The sequence below is a fragment of the Anomaloglossus baeobatrachus genome, chromosome 2 (genome assembly GCF_048569485.1).
Source record: "Anomaloglossus baeobatrachus isolate aAnoBae1 chromosome 2, aAnoBae1.hap1, whole genome shotgun sequence".
Lineage (NCBI taxonomy): Eukaryota > Metazoa > Chordata > Amphibia > Anura > Aromobatidae > Anomaloglossus > Anomaloglossus baeobatrachus.
The window spans coordinates 82,966,244-82,988,874 of NC_134354.1; the positions used below are offsets into that span (position 1 = coordinate 82,966,244).

Sequence of the window (22,631 nt, forward strand, 5' to 3'; positions counted from 1 at the left end):
TGGATGAAAGGAGAGCTCTGCTGGGTCCTAAAGGGGAGGAGCTGAACTCAGCAGTAAAGCTACCTAGTACAATGAATAGTAACAGCGGGAACAATAGAAAGTCAGGGAGCATTTTGCGCAGCCAAACACTGTGACCTTCTTTTGCCAGAAAACACATGACTGTCTGTCACCCGTGACACACCTGTAACATGTGTACATAAAATACCTAGCTCAGGGGTATTTGGTTTTGCTCAAATATATTAATAATGCAACTTGTAAAGTAGTGTAAGAAATTGTTTACCTGTTTTGTGAAAGATCCCATAATATTAAATGAAATACTCCTTAGTAGCCTCAGGGTTTCCAATCAGATCCTTGTGTAAAACACAAGTCTCCTGGGTTCTTTTTTATATAAAAGAAAGGGAACACAATCATTGGCATAGTTAAAATCTCAATTAGCAGAGCTGTGAATATAACGATATAATAGAAATTTAAACAGTTCATTGTATTTAATTATTGGCATAAGACGGGACAACTAAATTATAGTATTCTCCCTATTACTCTGGTATGCTGTATTAGTCATAATGTGCCACAAATGATGACTAGAAAATTACATATACCGGTGGTAATTGAAAAATCTGGAAGGATTGAATTTCTGAAAATACTTTTATTTTCTTATTGTTTCCATTCGAAATGTCAAAGCTAATTAAAGGGGGTTTCCAGTCTCAGAGATTATGACATAAGTCAGCTTTTTCCTTAATTGCGTTACTTTCAGAACACCTGAATAGAGTTATGGCTGGATGTCCCTGTCTTGTCTAGTGGAATGGCTTTTCCAAAGGTGAAAAAATCCCCATCAAGCATTTTGGTATATAAAGTGAAAAAATACAGAAGTCTAAGTTGGAAATTCCAATTTAATAGAACTCTAAAAATATATAAAAACATATGGCCAGTTATTAATAGTCCAATAACTAAATATGAATGAAATATACTTACAAAAGTGCTTTCAGCGTTATACCCACAATCACATTATTTTTTACAAAGCACAATAAATTCATACTTGTTGTTATACAGACCAAGGCCAAGATAAACTTTCTTTCTTATACCTTTTGTGTCTTTTTTTTCATCTTTATCTGCCCCTCTCTTCATCCAGCTTCACATAGCTGAATGGAAGATGTTATTCTTACACTACTATAACTACATTTTACAGCAGCACCTTGTTTCTCTTCAGTGCTGCAGGACCCTTCCAACCATTCCTGTATTCTTCTATTTTCTCATCTTTGAAATGATGACTGCTGTGTTGAAAGCTGATTGACTGATGAATGACTAAATTAAGCTTCCAACACAGCTGTGCTATAGTGTGCTCAGCTTAATCCTATATAGATATTTGGCACATTATTAAAGTGAACCTGTCAAGTGCAATACGCACCCAGAACCACGAGCAATTTTGGGTGCATATTGCTAATCCCTGCTGCCTAACCATCCCTGTAAAAAAAAAAAAAGTATTTCTAAAGTTTATTTATAATTTGCTTATGAGGCCATGGACTAGTCGTTAGGGTGTTACTTCCCCCGACTAGCTGCCCTCTTAGCATGTTAGTATGCCCACAAGGGCGTTCTAATATGCTATTCAATGCAGTGTCACCAGCAGTGATGTGTGTACCTGTGTCCGCAGTGAATGCTGAGCTGAATGCCCCGCAGTTCTGGTCATGTGCACTAGACCTCTCTGAAGCCAGGACGCATACACCTGGCTTCATACTGTACATGACCAGTAGTGCGGGGCATTCAGCTCAGCGTTCACCACGAACACAGGTAAACACATCACCGCTGGTGACACTGCATTGAATAGCATGTTGGCACGCCTCTGTGGGCGTACTAAAATTCTAAGAGGGCAGCTAGTCGGTGGAAGTAACACCCTCATGACTAGTCCCTGGCCTCATTAGCATATGATATAAGATCTCTAGAAATACTTTTTCTAAAGATCTCTTTATCTATGCTGCTAGATACAGGAACAGTTAGGCAGGGATTGGCAATATGTACCCAGAACTGCTCGTGGTCCTGGGTGCATATTGCACCTGACAGGTTCCCTTTTCAGCTAATATATGTATAAAATGCACTCTGTTCTTCTGTACACTCTATGATTCCATAAATAAATATGCCTAAATGATTTTACCTTTTGCCATCTACATCAAAATAGCAGCCTGTGAGTTTTTATTTAATTGATTTAGCTTGTTTCCAGCAAAAAGCAATAGTCCTATATGCCGCTGTGCACTGCCTGCACAACAGAGCTTGTAATGACTAGGCTTAGCAAAGTTAGCTGACTAAAGGTACTGTCACACATAACGAGATCTCTATCGAGATCGCTGCTGAGTCACGGTTTCTGTGACACAGTAGCAATCCCGTTAACGATCTCGTTATATGTGACACCTACCAGTGATCAGGCCCCTGCTGTGAGATCTCTAGTCGTTGCCGAATGGTCCAGGCCATTTTCTTCAAAGGTGACGTCCTGCTGGGCAGGACGCATTGCTCTGTTTGACACTGTGTGACAGGGTCACAGTGACTGCTGAGATCGTTATACAGGTCGCTACTGCGACCTGTATCATTCCTGCATCGTTGGTAAGGTCTGACTGTGTGACATCTCACCATCAACCTCCCAGCGACTTACCAAAGATCCCTATCAGGTCGCATCGTTTTCTGGATTGCTAGTAAGTCGTGTGTGTGACTGGGCCTTTAAGCAGGGCTAATCTGTTTTTGATGCCTGCTGTTGACAGATCAATGATGCAAAACTCAGAATACTGCTCTGTTGCTGCATATGGCAGAGGATTATCTTCTGCTGTATGCACCAACACAATGGCATTTACAGTTTCACACAACTGATCTGTCAGCAACAAACATTAAACATAGTACAACCCCTTGTGTGACCTCTACAGTGCTCCATTGTGCAGTCACAGCCGAGAGAAGTGCAGGACTGTTAATCTTTGTTGGAATCCAGCTAATAGATCACTGATATAAAACCACTCATTCAGCTATACTGGTGTGGATGGCCAAAGATACAATGTGGCTGACAGACTACTGAACAGAACCATACAGTTCCACAAATAATAAATACAGTGGACTCCAAAAATTAGAATACACTCTGTGTCACTAGTAGCAGAGGCAAAGCAGAACGGTGCTGGAAATAAACTGAGATAGACTGCTCTTGGTGCACATGCTTGGCCAGGAGCAGAGGAATTACAGCAAGATGGATTCATTGGCAACTGCAGGATAAATAGAGCCAAGAAAAGCACCTTTAGGAGTGTGATAGGTACAAAATGGGTAAGATGTAACAGTCAGTTATATTGGCATAAATTAATATATACAGTATGTGTGTGTGTGTATATATATATATATATATATATATATATATATATATATATATATATATATGCATTATTTCAAGACCACACTTTGGAAAACAACCCGTTAACTTTTTGTGCCATCTATATTTATTTGTAAACTGTAAAATGAAGACTAAAGCTGAACATATCCATTTCATTAATATTGTGGGAAGTAAATGGATGCAATATAGCAATATATTCTTTTTTTTTTTCTTCAGTTATTCTTCTTGACACTACAACAGCTATTGGAGAACTAGGATGGAAGACCTATCCATTAAATGGGGTAAGGAAGCCATCGTGTTTTTTTTTTAACCATAAAAGTTTTTAATTGCATAAATTCAACCTGATACAGATCCAAAATCCTTTTCTGTTAACTGTGTTATGGTTTATCTAAATGTCTGCTTTATGGTATGTGTATATGTTGTATGCTGTGACACTGATGGAGTAGACCTCATTTTGGGAGATGAAGGAAAATCTGGTAAATATGTTTAAATGATTATTATTACTGATCAATTCTCCTGCAAGTAAGAAAGAAAACATACCATATTTTTCGCTTTATAAGACGCGCCGGATTACAAAACGCACCACAAATTTAAAGGAGGAAAACAGGAAAAAATAATTTTTAATGTTAAAATGGGGGTCCGTCTTATAATCCTAGTGCGTCTTAATCTTTATGCTCGCCAGGAGGGAGCGGCGGTGGTGGAGTGGCTCATGAAGGTCCCAGGATGCAGGGTCAGTGATGCTGCGGGCTCACAGGAGGAGGTGTTGCAGCTCAAGAGGTTTGGCAATACTGCACACTCGGGGGTGTCGCAGCGGCAGTGGATGCCATTCATCTGCTGGCGGGCTTGGGGGTTGTCGCAGCGGCGGTGGGTGTCATTAATCTGCAGGATGGCTGTAGGGGTGTCACTGCAGTGGAGTGACTCAGGAGGGTCACAGGATGAGGTGGCTCAGCGGCGAGTGCAATTGAACTGACTGCGGGCTCCGTTGAATTGGCCACAGTTGATGAAATGGACTTCAAGAAAATGGCTGCAGAGGCAGCACATGTGCAGATAGGACTCTGTGGCTATTTTCTTGAAGTCCATCGCGTCAATCTGCGCATGCACCACCAGGACACCCTGTCCTGTGACCCTCTTGAGCCGGTTCACTGCCCCTCCGAGCCCTCAGTATCGCCGACCCTTCCTCCTATGGCCCCACTTAACTACCGCCACCCCGGTAAGCCGTATCCGGATTTTAAGATACCCCCATTTTACCCCCAATTTTTTGGAGGCAAACAGTGCTTCTTATAATACAGAAAATACGGTATACGGTATATTTTTAACGATAACTTTTGGAATGTACTAAAATACATAAGGGAGTTGGCCTGCTAGATATTGGTGTAATGTTTATGGCAAGTTGGAAGCTATACTGTGGCTTCATCTGTAGACTTAGGTACACAGAATAGTAAGACAAGTTCAAGGTATATCCAGTCTTTTCGAAAACTTCCCAATAGAATGATGTTGGTTATCGCTTCTATATTATTGTAAGTGTTCTCCTGAAATACATCCTCCAGTGCTCGGCCAATACAGGACAGTCATAGATTTTTCAATATGTATTTTACTACCCTTTTGGAATAAGTAGATGATTGATGACCCATCACAATTTTCATTGACAAGAGAAAACCCAAGTGGATTTTGAATACTATGCCTGACCAACCAGTTTTAATATTGTATTCCTTGCATGCCTAAAGGATACATATAACCCAACAGTAAAAAAGTGAGATTGCTTGATACGTTCTCTATAATTAGGGGTGTCTCATTAAACCAAGGCATACTGAGACAGAAATGTGCAGTCAGCAAAATATACATTTTATCCTTACTGATACAGGATTTTGCTTTGTCTATCCCCCTTATATATGATGTGAAGACTTAGATTTTCAATGCGACATTGAATCTACAGCTTCCAGGAGAGGCATCCATTTGATCCACTGAGAATATCTTTTTTTACTCCTGTGTCCTTATTTTTTCAATGCAGATGTTTGATTCCTTCCCATTTGCAATAAGGTTTCTTAGTTATATAGGTACTATTGTGGGTTACACCAATAACCGCTTTACTTTTACAATCATTTATGTTATAGACATTGCGAAAAGTAGTGCTATTCACCAATAATAGGGTCCTCTTCCTCTGTACTAGTCTGTCTACTGTGACTTGTATATGTATTCTGTATGTAACCCCCTTCTCATGTACAGCACCATGGAATTAATGGTGCTCTATAAATAATAATAATAATAATAATAATAATAATAATAATAATTAATAATATGGAATACAAATAAAAAATTGTACAGGTTGTTAGAATATTTAGTATGCCAATTCTGATTTATTTATGATTTTTTACAAACTTGCATTTCCTTTACTTTTTTTTCATTTCTTTTATAATCTTGTTAGGGATTTTATGCTTCATTTTTTTTCCTCAATCATGGGCAATAAAGCTTAATGCTGGCTCCAGTTTGCAATTTGGTTCATTGAACTATGATTAATAATAAGGTAATATACAGTGTATACATAAGGCAGAGAAATTCATAAATCCGGAAATCTGCAAGAATCAATTTTGACTACTGCCTGTGGTTGCATTTGATTACACCTGTGCATCATATTAAAATTAACAGATTAGGAGATGTTTACATCTTAGGCTATGTGCCCCCGGGGAAAGTGTCCTCTGGATTTATCCGCAGGAGCTCCCAGAAAACCGCAGCACAACTTTGTCTGTTTCCATGCTGCAGTTTTCTTGCGGAATGTCCTGCGGATATGCTACGGTCATTCTGCATTGAAGATACAGTACCATGGCTTGGGCACTGCATCCTCAATGCAGAACAAGTGCTGGAGTGATCGGGGAGTTCATACTTACCTCCATCATGCAGCACCTCATTTCCCGGCCGGATCTGCACATTGCAGTAGAAGGTGGGCGGGCCTGAACTAGCTCTGGCTGTCACATGACCGGAGCTCATGCAGTCCCCGCCCACCACCTCCTGCTCCTGGCTCCACCGCGCTCCTCTGCACTGGAGGAAGTAACTCCGGTGTCTTCAATCAAGGTAGATAAGTATGGAATTGTGCGGAAAAATCCGCAAGAATAACTGACATGCTGCAGATTTTTCCGCGTTCTATTAGAATCAACCCTCCTAAGTCATCTATATGAGCGTGTAGATAATAGGAAGCTGAATAAAATGATACCTTCATATATGCGATCCGATGTCTTATTCCTGAGAAATCCATGTTTTACTTTACAGTAAATGAACTGTTTCAGGCTATGGACTGGACAATGATCTCCCTCAGAATCTGTCTCCAGAGCTTACTGTAAAAGAAAGGCGTTATCAGTGTAAAAAACATAACAAACACAGAACAGTAGAACTGAACTTTGCCTTCTTACAAACATGGTAGCAGCTGCAGCTCTCACAGCTCTGCTGTACAGTAACAATATTGTAACACTGCCTGTGAGAAGGAAGCAGAGAGGAAACTGCAGCTGTATCAGTTGTAATCACAAATAGTGAGATCATGAGAACAGAGAGGGAGATTAGTGTCTCACCCATAGTCTGGAATATCTCATTTACAAATAAGAAAAACATGAATTCCTGTGGAATAAGACATTGGATTGCATCTATCGAGGTATCATTATAATCAGCTTCCTATGACATTCATGTCAATATAGAGGGCTTAGCGGGCTTTACATGCTGTGACATTGCTAGCCAATGCTAGCGATGGCGAGCATGATAATGTCGCGGGCGGAGGGGCCGCGCTCGCTACGCTCGGGTCCGGGGCTGCGGCTGCTCGGTGGCTCGACCGGTGGGCCGGACCCGGGGACTCGGGCAGCGCTCCTCGCCCCCGAGTGAAAAGGGGTGTTGGGTGGTTTTTGGGAGATAGTTTGTGACGCCACCCACGGGTCATGGTGATAGTGGGCACCACCGCTGCTCGTGACGGGATTCCCGGGAACGATGGCGGGGAGCAGCTAGGTGTTGATTCCCCCTCCGTGGGTAGGGGTTGGTGATCCCGGGGCCCGGTGGTGGTACGGGGAGGTAGTAGGGTCGTGGTGCAGGGTTGCAGGGCAGTGCGGCGCGGTGCCGGATGGCACTGTTGTACTCACTCAGGCACAGATTCACAGAGTCTCTGGTAAACCAAACGGCTGGATGGACGGGTCCCGAAGCCAGCTGCAGTGTCTTTGCTCTCCCCGGACAGGGTGATGGTGGTTGTCTTTCCCTGCACCGTTGTAGAATGTATTGACTCCGATGGTTTCCCACTGGTAGTCCGCTCCCCGGTGTGTATGTACCGAAGGAGCCCGTTTTGCCCGCAGGCGCTGGCCCTTGGATCTCTAGCCTATGGCGGTGGCTTTTTATCCTCACTGTGTGGACTGTTGCCTTCTGTCGGTTCTTGGGTGTGAGGGAACCCCTGGGGTCCCAGTCACTATCGGATTTGACCGTTTTCGGTGGCTCCTAGCCTGGTCGGGGTCTGTTGACCCTGCCTTTGTGCTTGGTACAGATCTGCTCCCCGGCTCGGTACCGGCGGGCCACCGCCCATCCCCGGTCCTATGGTTCCACTGACCTGCGCCAACTCCTGCAGACGGCCACCACCATCTGCCGACCTTGCTGTACATGCCTGGGCTCCAACCCAGACACCAACAGTTTTTCTCCTGTCGCTCTCAACTTCCAACTTCAACTCCTCAACTTAACTCCTCTTAACTAACTGACTTTTCCCGCCTCCAGGCCTGTGAACTCCTGGGTGGGTGGGGCCAACCGCATGGCTCCGCCCCACCTGGTGTGGACATCAAGCTTGGAGGACGGCAACAAGGATTTTGTTTGACTGTTGTTGCCTAACCAGGAGAGGGGGTGTGTGTGATGTTGTGTTTGTGACTACCTGGCTAGTCCAGGGCATTACAATAGCACCCGCCCCTATCGTTATGCCGATATGTGAAGATCGCTGCCGTAGCGAACATTATCACTACGGCAGCGTCACACGTACTTACCTGCTCGGCGACGTCGCTGTGTCCAGCAAACCGCCTCCTTTCTAAGGGGGCGGTTCGCTCGGCATCACAGCGACATCACTAAGCGGCCACCCAATCAAAGCGGAGGGGCGGAGATGAGCGGGACGAACATCCCGCCCACCTTCTTCCTTCCTCATTGCTGGCGTGTGGCAGGTAAGGAGAGGTTCCTCATTCCTGCGGCATCACATGAAGTGTGCTGCCGCAGGGACGAGGATCAACTTCGCCCAAGTGACAGCAGCGATAATTGGGAGAGGACCCCATGTCAACGAGGAGCGATTTTGGCCATTTTTGCAACGATCCAAAATCGCTCCTAGGAGTCACACACAACGAGATCGCTACAGCGGCCGGATGTGCGTCACAAAATCCGTGACCCCAACGAGATCGCTGTAGCGATCTCGTAGCGTGTAAAGCCACCCTTAGGAAGATTGATCCTACTAACAGACTCCCTTTAAAGAAAAAGGACATAGTTTTCTCCTTTTGCCGAGTCCATTTTCCAAAACACTGCATAAAATTCTACATCTGTCTTTTTTCCAAAAAATTGTGAAATAATCATAAAAAACAGCTGAATTAGGCAATGTGTATACAGAGTTTTTAGAGCAGGAACTGAGCATAAATCTCAGGAGAAACTCTCCAAATCTCAAAACACGTTCAGTGTTTGCTCAGTTTCCAACTATAGTGAAAAAAAATGAGTTTTCAGAGCAGAAACTGAGCAGAAACTCTAAATATTTGAGATGTAAAGGAGGATTTGGAGCATTTCCTTTTAATTTTTGCTCCTAAAGCTCCTCATAATTTGTGTGTGCCCATACATCTCTCAGGCTATGTGGCCACGTTGCTTTTTACCTGCTTTTTTGCTGCTTTTTCAACTGCAGCGTTTAATGCCAAAATGGATGTGTTCTGCTTTTCAAGCAAAGTCTATGGGAATTTGGGTTTCTTGTGCCCACTATGATACAAGTAAAATATATCTTTGTACCGTGTTAGCCAGTAGAGATAAAAAAATTGTTTAAAAGAACAGAGAGTTCTCAGTGGTTGATACCTTGGTATCAACCACTGAGAACTCTCTGTTCTTTTAAACAATTTTTTTGTGCCCACTATGCAGTTCAAACTGCAGCCTTTTTCTGGCAGAAATTTGGGCAAAAACTCTGCTTTGCAGTTCAAAACGCAAATGGCAAAAACAATTAACATGCAATTGTTTTTGCCATTTGGGTTTTGCACTGCAAAGCTGAGTTTTTGTCCAAAGTTCTGCCAGAAAAAGGCTGCAGTTTGAACTGCATAGTGGGCACAAGAAACCCAAATTCCCATAGACTTTGCTTGAAAAGCAGAACACATCTATTTTGCCATTAAACGCTGCAGTTGAAAAAGCAGCAAAAAAGCAGGTAAAAAGCAGGTAAAAAGCAACGTGGACACATAGCCAAAAGCAACGTGGCCACATAGCCTAAGGGTGTGTGCAACACAAAAGCCATAATCCAACAGGGAGCCAGCGGCTTTTTCCTGAAGTGGCTTTTCCCTGGTCGTTTTCTCAGTGGCTTTGCTGCTGTTGTCTTTTTCTTTTATATTCTATTTTAGAGAATGAGAGGCTTCCAATCAAAGCCCCCTGAAGAATGAACATGTTACTAATTTTAACCTCTCCAGGGTTTCTGAACCTTGAAGCGGGTAAAAGAAGTGACATAAGTCGGAATAAGTTCTCAGCAATGTTGTTTTGACATTGCTGTGCATTATGTAAACTTTTTGCGGATTTTTTTCCCCAGGTGGATTTCCAGTAGAATCCGCCTGAAAAAGACACCAAACCAAGGTCATAAACTTTAATATTGTAAAGAAGATGGGGGAAAAAAAACCCCTACAGATTTATGTGACTCATGCAGAAAACAAATACTTCAAGTTAGGCCTGGATTCCACTTGTGTTTTGTACAGACGAGTGCAATCCGATAAAACATTGGACTGCACTCGCACCAGGGCAAAACTATGGGGCAGTGTCCATCTGCGATTGATTTCTCATGCCATATCAGCCTGAGAAATGAATCGCAGCATGATGCATTTGGCAGCGAGTCTCGGCTCATGCATCCCCATACAAGTCTATGTGAAACATCGGACTGCACTCACATGTCATCCTACCGCACAGACAGGCCGGGCAGCAGAGTGAGAAAGTGCTCCCTCCCTCTTCTCCACAGCTGTGATCCGATTGCAAGATCGAATCACAGTCGCATGACCCTCGGATCACACTCACAGCAGAGGGTCATTAGCATATCGCTTCCGATACTCTTGCATCAGAAGCTATGCGCAAGTAGAACTGAGCCCTTAGGCTGAGTTCACATGTCCTGAAATCATCTGTTAGAACTGATTCTCCAGAGATCCATTGGGAAACAGATTTCATGGGAGTCTATAGAGGATGGATCCGTTAATGGATTGCTGTTTATCTTACATTTGTAATGGGCCTGGTAAGAAAACAACGGATCCATTACAAATGTAAGAATAATGGATGACTAAATAGCAATCCGTTAACGGATCCATTGTCCATAGACTCTTATGTTTAGAAACAGATCCGGCCAAAATTCGTTATTTAATAATATACAAAAAAGTTGGGTTTGCACAACCTTTTTTGCTGAGGCTACTTTCACATTTCGTTTTTACCTACGTTCGCTAGTCCTGTTGAAGCTTCCGTCCGAACACCCCCGTAAAACAGGTTTTAGACACCTTCGCCGACGGGGCTATTGACCATAATGGTGCAGATGGAGTCATTGTGTGCTGTCTTGCACCATTGTCGTGCGTATACGCTTTCTGCAGGTGAACACCCAGATGTATCAGATTACGTCTGGGTGTCCGCCTCTAGAAAGCGTATACGCCCGAAAATGGTGCACGACAGAGCACATGCTGACTCTGTCTGCACCATTATAGTCAATAACCCCGTTGGCGCATGCTTCTGAAACCTGTTTTCTGGGTGTGTTCGGACGGAAGCTCTGATGGGACCACTGAACGTAGGTAAAAACGAAATGTAAAAGCGGCCTTACGGATCTCTGACAGATTCATGCCAATGGATAATTACAGGACATGTGAACTCAGTTTAATTCTTGCTAAAGGTGTTACTACTAGCTATTAATTCATTGGGTGTACTTAGTTTTTCACATGCCACTTATGCATTATTGCCTAGTTTTTGTTAAAAATAATGACACAATATAATTTGCCATGTCTTGTTCATCTGAGGTTGTGTTCACCGAATTTTCAGACCTTCCAAGTAACAATTGTTTTTTTTTTATTATGTCCTGACACATAAAACTACAAAATTCAAATAGGGTGTACTTAGTTTTTCACATGATTGTACTTTTGATGAATGCTTTTTAATACGGAACATGTCAACAGATTTGGCGACTATAAACTGGAACCACCACCAGTGAGCTCTTATATACAGCATTCCAGAATACTGTATATAAGAGCCCAGGCCGCTGTGTAGAACATAAAAAACACTTTCATAATACTCACCTAGGGGGTGGTCCAGTCCGATGGGTGTCGCTGCTCTTTGGTCCTGTGCATCCTCTCTGCGGCGATTGCCATCCTTCTTCTTCACAGCCCAGTGTGGATGATGTGTCTTTGTCATGGTCCTGCACGGACGCACTTTGATCAGCCATGTTGAGGGCAGATCAAAATACTGTAACGTGCAGGCGCGAGGAAAGGTGACAGACCGCCTGAGCATGTGTACTACAATACTTTGATCTGCCCTCAGCAGGGCAGAGCAAAGTACGACTGCGCAGGATTGCAATCCCGGCCTGTGTGAATGATGTAGGACAAGTCACCTGTACTGGACTGGGTAGAAGGAAGACTGCGATCACCACAGAGATAGGGCACTGGACCGGAGAGCAGCGACACCGATTGGGCCAGACCTAGTCCCAATACCTAGGCCCATTATACTCACCTAGGCCAGACCTAGGTGAGTATAATGAATATGCTTTTTATGTTCTACAGAGCGGCCTGGGCTCTTATATATAGTATTCTGGAACGCTGTATATAAGAGATCACTGGTGGTGGCCACAGCTTATAGAGGTCAAATCAGGTGACATGTTCCCTTTAAGGCTTTATATAAAAAGTAATTCTTGGCCATTATTTTAATCCAAAAACATCCTGCTCTTTGCTCTCTCGATGTACTCTTCAAACCTCATTCCTTTCTCCCAAATTCTCCATTCTGTCTGTTTTTACGCTTGACGGAACTAACCAGATTGGGAGAAATGCTGCCTTTTTTGTGTGCTTTGCTAAGTAACTCCAGCATCTGGCTATTCAGACTAATGCCTTACAAACATATGGCATATTTGCATCCATGTGCAGCACATATTTATAATTTTGCTATGTAATTAGTGGACACCAATAACGCAAATCCAACGTATTACTCTTAAAAATGCATGTTGCTCCGACACTGCTGCTGACGCATAAAGGGAGACCAACCGGAATTAGTAAATCTCGTTAATAAATAGTTAAAGACGTTATAACGAGGAGATATTTATGATATAGGAGGCTTCGGTGATCAAAGACTCCAGTGCAATTTAACATAACTTTCAACTCTCCCTAGATGACCGGACATCTTAATGAAATGAAGTGGCAGCCAAGCAGCGTCGCTGGCAGTCTAATTCAGACTCAAGTGAAAAGCCAATATTAAAATCATATTAAAATCTAACTAATTTTATACACTTCCCACTGCTTCCAAGTAGTTTTTTCCCCCTGGCAAGGTCACATGTGACATCACATAAAGCTACAATTAGCAGAGAGGATCTTGTTTTGCACTCTGCTGATTATTTGCAGTAATCTTTAATCAATGGCGCTCACTGTATCCTATATTATTAACAACCACAATCAGTATACCCCCTACAGTGCAAATGATTTCACAGACATGCAGAAATTGGCCATTGTGTATCACAAGCTCACCATAAGCAAAGAAGTTGAGGATTACACAAGACTTCTAATTAAAGGACAAGCTTTAAAGGACATCTTGACCCAAAATATTACATTTGCTGGTACATACGTGTAGGCTAAACACATACGGTTCACAGCGGCATAAGAAGCAGGAAGGACAACTAACACTTTGAAGAGTTCCCAAAATGATTACCAGTGGAGATGAGCGGATCTTATGAAATTCAAATTCGCCAACTTTACTGAATTTTTCCCAAAGATGCGATTCATGGTGAATAAATTTGCATGAAATTCAATACTGGAAAGCTTCTTATTGGTCATAAAATACATGTCGGGGAGAGCAGAAAGGCCCCGTTGACCATAAGAGCTTACACTCTACAGGCGAGAGAGAGAGAGAGAGGACTACACTTACTATAAGAGCTTATGTGCCGCCCCCATGTCAGCAGCCGGGCTGCTCAGATCCATATCCGCGGTGGCTAGAGGGATCTCCGGACCTGGGGGTTGGGGTCACGTGGCGACTCGGAATAAAGGGGGAATATTTACATGGGGTGTTGTGTTTGAAGTTCGTGATGCCACCTGTGGTGTGTGGTAAGGTGGAGTACCACCGCTGCAGTTGGGAGTACCCAGTGGCAATGGTGTTTAACCCCTCCACGGTTAGGGGGGATGCCCCGAGACTTTATGAGGGCGACGGGGAATTGCCTTTGGGGTGGTAAGGATCACCTGTGTACTCACTCAGTCTAATATCGCTGACACCGACAAGTGTGGTAAACCAAAGTTCTTGACATCACTGCCGCTGGGAGGGAGCACACCTGGATCCCGTGCCCGTTGGTGTTGCCTGTTAGCCTGTGACCTTTGCCTTGGCACCTCGTCTGCTAGTTGGCCCCTTTAGTATGAAACTAATCGGGTCCCGTTCACCAGTATGTCTAACTGGATGAGCTTGCTCTCAGGGTTCACGCTTGGGATTTTCTGAATCGTGTGAGTGGAAAGTCCTATCCCCCTCGTTGCGCTAGTACCCCGATTTTGGAGTGGGTGGGGAACGGATCTTGAAGGCTCCGTCCTTGTTGGGAAAATTGTCAGCACGCCTGAAGCTCCTTCCTGACCTATGGTCCACGTACACCGTCGTGCCCTGGCCTCTGCCCGTGATGGCACAAGGCCGCCGGCTGTCCTCCTAGACTGTCCGTGCCCCTTATCACGATCCCCTGCAACCGGGGTCCAGCTCCTACAAGGCCCAGACCAACGCCTGCCACCTAGTATTTCCAAGGAGCCGAGCTCCTCACCTCCTCTCACTTTCACCTCCAACAATACACTGTTCTGCTCCTGACACTCCTGACCTCCCCTTAACCAACCCCCCAAGTGGGCGACCCTATTCCACTCAGGCCGTCCACTGGTGTGTCTGGTGGGTGTGTTGCGGAGTGTTCCTAGGATTTTGATTAGCTTGCTCTTGGCAACACCAAAGGTCAGAGACCCGTAACCAAGGAGGAGGTGGATATTGTACAGGATGGCAGATTGCACAATACCCTGTGACGAACTGACAGGCCAGGGCGTCACAGTTACACTCTACAGGAGAGAAAGAGGACCCTGCTGACCATAAGGCTTTGTGCCCACGGGACAATGTACCCACGGATTTTGCCGTGGAAAACCTGCAGATTTATTTGGATTTTCTAGATAAATCTGCAGGTTTTAGCAAGTACAGACACTCCTCATTTTATCCTATGGGACATGGGGAGTGTCTGTCCCGCAGCGGTACATAACTGCATGTCAATTATTCCTGCGGAAATACCTGCAGAAATCCCGGCCCTCCATTATTGAGATAGAGGCTGGGACTTCCGCAGGTAAGTCGCACGAATGTCCGCAGGTTTACCGCAGATATTTCGCTGGAATCCCACAGCTATGTATAGCTACGAATTCCGTGGAGCTGCTGTGGGAAACCTGCGGCGGTACCTGCGGATATATCCGCAGTTACAGAGTCCCATGAGCACATAGCCCAAGAGCTTACACTCTACAGGTGTGAGAGAGGACCCTGCTGACCATAAGAGCTTAGACTCTGCAGGAGAGTGAGAATTCATTTACATGTGCCATTATTGCTTGTGTTGACATTTTGGTCCATATTTACATATTTGGTATGGACCAAATATTTGACACATGGAAAAAAATGGTAACATTTGTATATCTCTGCAAAATGTGTTTTTGCCTAAACTTTTTGTTTTTTTCCCCCCAATGTTTTTGCTGGGAAAACTCACCGAAACCACACTATATTGTTACACCCCATACTATGATTTAAAAATGCATACAAATTACTCAGAAAACATGTGTCAAAACTGTATCACAAACTATGTGTTCTAACAAAAAAATGATAATGCCAGATTTTACATTCACTGTTGTGTACGCTCTCATAAGTAAATTTGATATATCTTCCTATATCTGTATAATCTAGGACAGTGGTCCCCAACCTTTCTGACCTTGAAAGCCACATTCAGCCCTGAGAGAAGGTGGTGAGCCATATTCAGCTCTGAGAAGATCTTGAGTCAGATACAGCTCTGAGAGAGGATCACGAGCCACATTTAGCTCCCGTCCCTCGCAGTAGTGACACCCAGAGCCCCATTACTGCTATAATGAAAGCCAAAGCTCTTCCACAGAAATCTCAGTGAGGCAGTGTACCAACATCCAGGGGTTCCTACCCTACCCCCCTTCAGATCTGCTCTAATATGTGGAGCTACTCTCAAAAGTCAACACCTGGAGACCTGCTCTTCATAGCTGTTTGCTGGACCTGGTGCTAATGGAATAAGTTGGCCAACAGCCGCAAATCACACATCTTGGGCCCGTGAGCCACATGTTAGGGACCCCTGATCTAGAACACTTCATAAATTGGTGCCTAGTTGGGTATTTTGGTACAGAGCTTCCGGACCCCTGATCTAGAACACTTCATAAGTTGGTGCCTAGTAGAGTATTTTGGTACAAAGCTTCTGGACCTCTGATCTAGAACACTTCATAAACTGGTGCCTAGTAGAGTATGTTGGTACAGAGCTTCCGGACCTCTGATCTAGAACACTTCATAAACTGGTTCCTAGTAGGGTATGTTCATACAGAGCTTTTTGATGAGTATTTTGAAGTGGTTTTGCCCCAATATACAAATCAAAAAGCTTTCTGTTGACTAGAATGAGAAAAAAGCTATGGTAGTACATGTTGTGCTGTTTTTTTTACATGTTATTTTAAGCATTTTTTATTATAAGCCTATTCCAAAAGTATTTCAAATGGTTTTTGATGGACGTTTGGGTAGAAACCACTTTATCATCATCATGAAAAAATCTGTGTGAACATATCCTTAGGCCCCATTAATACGAAATGAAGGGATTGTACCATACATGAATGGTTTTGACCACATCACTCAAATTAGTGCTAACATGTATCTACTGCTCTTATCTGTCCGGCTGTAAGGTGATCTTTGCCCCTCATTTTTTATATATTATCTCCCATGACTCTTGCATCCATCGTAATATCGCATTCTGCATTCTCTACCTTCTTAGCTTAATGTGTCCTTTTCTGCATAATCTATTCAATCTCATCATCATCTTCTGTTTGTCTATTATCTTTCATGTTTGCTTCCGTTTCTGCCGCTTATCTCCTGCCTTTCACTTCCCAAAAGTTCCTTTCAACTAACACAACCATCTCAACAAGTAAACAACCTTTGTATTCATGATCTCTCATCACGGTACATTATTTATTACTTGTATTGTGAAGTGTGAATTTAAATGCCTTTATATTAGCAGTCGCAGTGTCCATAATAATGCTCGCTGTGTGGAAGTGCATCTAATCCATATAAAGTATGTTACTTTTACGGCTAAAGCTAAGATTCATAGTGATACAAATTTGTTTTTTTGGCTTTTCTGTGTATAATACAGTATATGGTAGAGCATGTAACCCCTTGTCCTTCAGTGCCCTTCACACAGAAACTAGAAGATGTCTTCTGACGCCTGTTGGCATATGTGTTTTTTTATGAGATCCAACTACTTTAACGGGAACCTGTCACTAGATTTGACCCCTGAGAACAGTAGAGAGGGGTGGTAATGCTGCGCCAAAAATCACTAATGAACTTCAGATTAACGTGTCTTTATTATTGGCATAGGTCTACGCGTTTCAGGAGCTCTGCTCCCTTCCTCAGGACCGACAAGCATAAAAGAAACATCAAATCTACAATTGTGATAACAGACATACATTAAATAGCTGCATTGACGTCACAAGGACCATCCCACTTGGAAAAAAACGGGCGGGAAAACAACGAAGCACGGCAGTACAATCATGACATCATGGATACATTCATAAAACTAGAAATAAAAATACATATACACAAAATCTCCTGAAATAAATGAAATTTATACAAAAAAGTGTATTTATTGTGATGCGTGTGAAAAAATATTTCAAAGAATGTGAAATATATATAAAACAGTGTGTGTGGGGACCAGAACCCACATGTGCTTGTGATTCATGTGGTACGTTAAAGATATAAAGGATAGAGAGGATCCAGTATAGCCACCAAGGCATGTGATCTTTTTCCATAAGGAAGAAACACAACCGAGAAACAGCTATTGATCAGAAGGTGGAGCGACCTATATTTAATGCAAAATGATAAAGCATATATCTGTGAGTGTATCTCACTAGAAAAGACCAGAAATGGGGATAGTGGGGACAGACTGTGAAACCGCTACAGATCCTCATCACTGACAGCGGTTCACCAAAGTTCAAAGCGTGGGAAAAAAAACCCTGCGCCTGCGCCAAGGATATGTATCATGGGCAAACAGGTTAAAGGAGTTCATAAGCGTGGGAAAAAAGATAACCAGGCACAAGTATGTAGCCCGGCAATAGAGATGTGGTGTATGTCAATAACTAGAGACACCTAGAGAGATGTGAAACATAAAAAAGATGGTGGAGGAGAATACTATCTTCCGATAAAAATGACAACCCTATCATGCATATGAACCTACAGAGGAATCACCGTCCTCACAGGTAGCCGGAAACCCGGACAAATATGTGTATCAATACCGCTAGGACAGCGCTGATAAGACACACCACCCCAAACCAGGGGCAGTCTAGACAAGAACACGATTAGGATACATCATATGGGAAGAAAAAACCCCAAAGGAAGGGGAACCTAAAAAAATATAAATAAGTATGAACAAAATTGGTGCTTCTAAAGGAGGCATAAATAAAATATTATGACACTAAAAATACATAAAAATATATATATAATATATATTATCCATATAAATATAAAAAAAATATTATTATATATATACTCATAAGATCACATAATCTTAATATATATATATATATATATATATATATATATATACACATATATATATATATATATATAAAAATAAATATAATATATATAATAAACATTTTTTTATATTTATATGGATAATATATATTATATATATATATATATATTTTTTATGTATGTATATTTTTTATGTATTTTTTATGTATTTTTAGTGTCATAATACTTTATTTATGCCTCCTTTAGGAGCACCAATTTTGTTCATACTTATTTATATTTTTTTGGGTTCACCTTCCTTTGGGGTTTTTTCTTCCCATATGATGTATCCTAATCGTGTTCTTGTCTAGACTGCCCCTGGTTTGGGGTGGTGTGTCTTATCAGTGCTGTCCTAGCGGTATTGATACACATATTTGTCCGGGTTTCCGGCTACCTGTGAGGACGGTGATTCCTCTGTAGGTTCATATGCATGATAGGGTTGTCATTTTTATCGGAAGATAGTATTCTCCTCCACCATCTTTTTTATGTTTCACATCTCTCTAGGTGTCTCTAGTTATTGACATACACCACATCTCTATTGCCGGGCTACATACTTGTGCCTGGTTATTTTTTTTCCCACGCTTATGAACTCCTTTAACCTGTTTGCCCATGATACATATCCTTGGCGCAGGCGCAGGTTTTTTTTTCCCACGCTTTGAATTTTGGTGAACCGCTGTCAGTGATGAGGATCTGTAGCGGTTTCACAGTCTGTCCCCACTATCCCCATTTCTGGTCTTTTCTAGTGAGATTCACTCACAGATATATGCTTTATCATTTTGCATTAAATATAGGTCGCTCCACCTTCTGATCAATAGCTGTTTCTCAGTTGTGTTTCTTCCTTATGGAAAAAGATCACATGCCTTGGTGGCTATACTGGATCCTCTCTATCCTTTATATCTTTAACGTACCACATGAATCACAAGCACATGTGGGTTCTGGTCCCCACACACACTGTTTTATATATATTTCACATTCTTTGAAATATTTTTTCACACGCATCACAATAAATACACTTTTTTGTATAAATTTCATTTATTTCAGGAGATTTTGTGTATATGTATTTTTATTTCTAGTTTTATGAATGTATCCATGATGTCATGATTGTACTGCCGTGCTTCGTTGTTTTCCCGCCCGTTTTTTTCCAAGTGGGATGGTCCTTGTGACGTTAATGCAGCTATTTAATGTATGTCTGTTATCACAATTGTAGATTTGATGCTTCTTTTATGCTTGTCGGTCCTGAGGAAGGGACCAGAGCTCCTGAAACGCGTAGACCTATGCCAATAATAAAGACACGTTAATCTGAAGTTCATTAGTGATTTTTGGCGCAGCATTACCACCCCTCTCTACTGTTCTCTGTTGTCTGCCTTCGGGGAGCTGCAGCCTTGGTCACATTTTATATGCGAATAAAGGAGTTGTGACTTGCACAACTTCATCTGGTGAGTAGTATACTCCCCCCCCCTCACCCCACATTATTGGGGTAATACCCTATCTGCGCTTCTTTTTCCACAGCTTTACACTATAGATTTGATCCCTAAAATAATGTATATAAAAGCCCAGGCTGCGTCTGGTGTCATTCACAGTGAGGACTCTATTGTACTCTTGCGCATGCGCACCTTGATCTGCCCCGCTGAGGGCAGAGCAAAGTACTTTAATGCGTAGGTGCGAAAAAAGGTCAAAGACCGCCCATGCAAGCGCACTACAGTAGTTTGATTTGCCTTCAGCCAGGCAGATCAAAGTGCGCATGCGCAGGAGTGCAATTGAGGCCTCACTGTGAATGATGCCGGATGCATCATGCATACAGGGCTGGGCAGGAGGATTGAGATCGCAGAAGATGGAGGAGGCGCTGGAACGGAGAGCAGCGACACACATTGGACCGATACGACCCCAAGGTGAGTATTATAAGTGTATTTCTTAAGTTATACAGATCAGCCTGGGCTCTTGTATATAGCATTCTACAGTGTTGTATATACGGGCTCACTCGTGGTGGCCGCAGCTTATAGGGGCCAAATCTGGTGACAAGTTCCCTTTAAAAGCATTTGAAGCCATAGGATTCACATAATCATGTGGGTCTTTATTAAACATTTCCATTCACACTGTCAGGATTGTTTGGTGCCAGTACCGGGCAATCATGTGTCTACAAGTATTTGATATGCATATTCCCAGCCACATTCCAACTAGACATGAGCAGCCTTGCTTAATACAGGTGAAGTGATCGAGTCAGCTTACACCAGTTGGAATGTAGGTGGATATATGCATATCGAATACTTGAGGTCACATGAGTGCCCTCTCTGCCACTATCGGAGATTTCTGACATTGCGTTCTGTGCACAATGTTTGGATTCCCAAATCTGAAGTCACATAGATTTTTGTACCAAACCTACACAATCCCTTTAAAATTCTGCCAATCAGGGTTGGGAATTAGCCAAATCAACTATGACTCCTTCATAAATGACTCATGTATATTAAAGGGAACCTTTCCGCTGAGCCATGCTGTCCAAACCTTGAGCAGCATGTACCAGCCACTGGCTATATATTTGACTCTAAAATTATGATGCGGCATTTCAGAGAAAAATCATACTTTTAATAGCCACACACATAGACATTGACTTGTCAGCCACTGTTAGCTGGTGGGGAGAAGCCACCAGAGATCTGTCTGTACAAGTAGTGCACAGCGCGACTTGGTCCCTCGGCAGCTATTAAAAGTTCCATATTTTTTGGATTATAAGATGCACTTTTCCTCCCAAAAATTTCGGAGAAAAGTGAAGGGTACATCTTACAATCCGAATGAAGCTTACCAGGAGGTGGTAGAGAGGGGTAGTAGGGGGTATGGGTAGGTAGGGGTGATGCTGCGGGTTCTGTGGGCGCTGTGCTGCTGTGATATGGTGGCTGTGCTGTAGGCAGTCAGGCTGGGGCTATCCTGAAAATTTTGTTGGTGTGGGCTTCAAATAATGGTGCCCCGGGGTCAGCGTGTGCGTAGATGGATCTCTCGGCTCAAGATCTCATCTGCGCATGCGCCTCCTTCGGCCCATCGATCTCCCAGAAGTGGACTTAAGGAAAATGGTGCCCGAAGGTGGCACGTGCACAGATGAGATCTCGGCTTGTCATTGAGCCGATAGCTCAATTTGTGCATGCCATTTCTGGCGACAGTTTCTGGATGTTGCCTACCTCACAGCACCAAAAGCAAGTATCTGGGACATCTGTCGCACCGTCCACAGCATCACCCTGCTCCACTACCCCACCTGCCTCCTGTGAACCCGCTCCACCACCACTGCCGCCTTCCCCTGGTGAGACACCACCGGTTTGTAAGATGGACGCCATTTTCTTTTATCTTTTTTTTCTCGAAATTTGGGGTGCGTCTTATAATACGGTGTGTCTTATAAACTTACTTGGTCGGGATAATAAAGCCAGTGTCTTATACATATTGCACACAAACCTTGTTTTTAAGCCATTGCTTCTTCACTGCAGTAAACATGTTGCTGCTGCAATAAAAAGGATTTATTTTTGACAACTTTTTAAAAAGCCATTGCTTCTTTATTTCCCAAACAGGCAATCTATTAGTGATGCTAAAATAGAGATAATTTTAGGAAAACTCGTTAACAAAAACATTCTAGCTTCTTTATGTAATAAACCACACAACCTATTGCTACTCTCCAAACTGGGAAAAAATTTGGGCTACTAGTTGCCACACATCCACAGTTCCTCTGTGACGATGTGACTACAGGTGTCACACCTGGTACAAGTGGTCTCCCAGAGAACAGCACAACTCAGCAGAAACATCGGGGTACATCTGATACGCCAGGGGAGGGAACACCCCCCCCCGGCGTGCAATCCTATTCAAAGGGTACACAATACAATTGTAGGCCCTTGCACTAGGGAGAGGGGAGCAAGGTTCCTGCTCTCCCTATTGTCCCTAGACGGGTCCTTGACCCCATATGCCAATCACATGCCTAGACTCTTGCTGGTCCTGAACTCACCATGTCTAGTGAGGGTCAACGAGATGCTAGTCTCGCCACTACTATAAGACATCATGAGGTAGGTAAGACAAACAGGTAGGGAAAGACGCAACAAAAAGCACT

General features: G+C 43.0%; 1 protein-coding gene across 2 annotated transcripts in view; it reads left to right on the forward strand.

The window, feature by feature from the left end:
• Positions 1 to 22,631, forward strand: part of EPHA6 (EPH receptor A6) — a 1,356,729-nt gene that overhangs the window by 128,219 nt on the left and 1,205,879 nt on the right. For both annotated transcript variants that reach the window (XM_075335125.1, XM_075335126.1), the window contains exon 2: positions 3,566 to 3,630. In XM_075335125.1, coding sequence (XP_075191240.1) covers positions 3,566 to 3,630 — 65 coding nt within the window. The remainder of the gene's footprint in view (positions 1 to 3,565; positions 3,631 to 22,631) is intronic.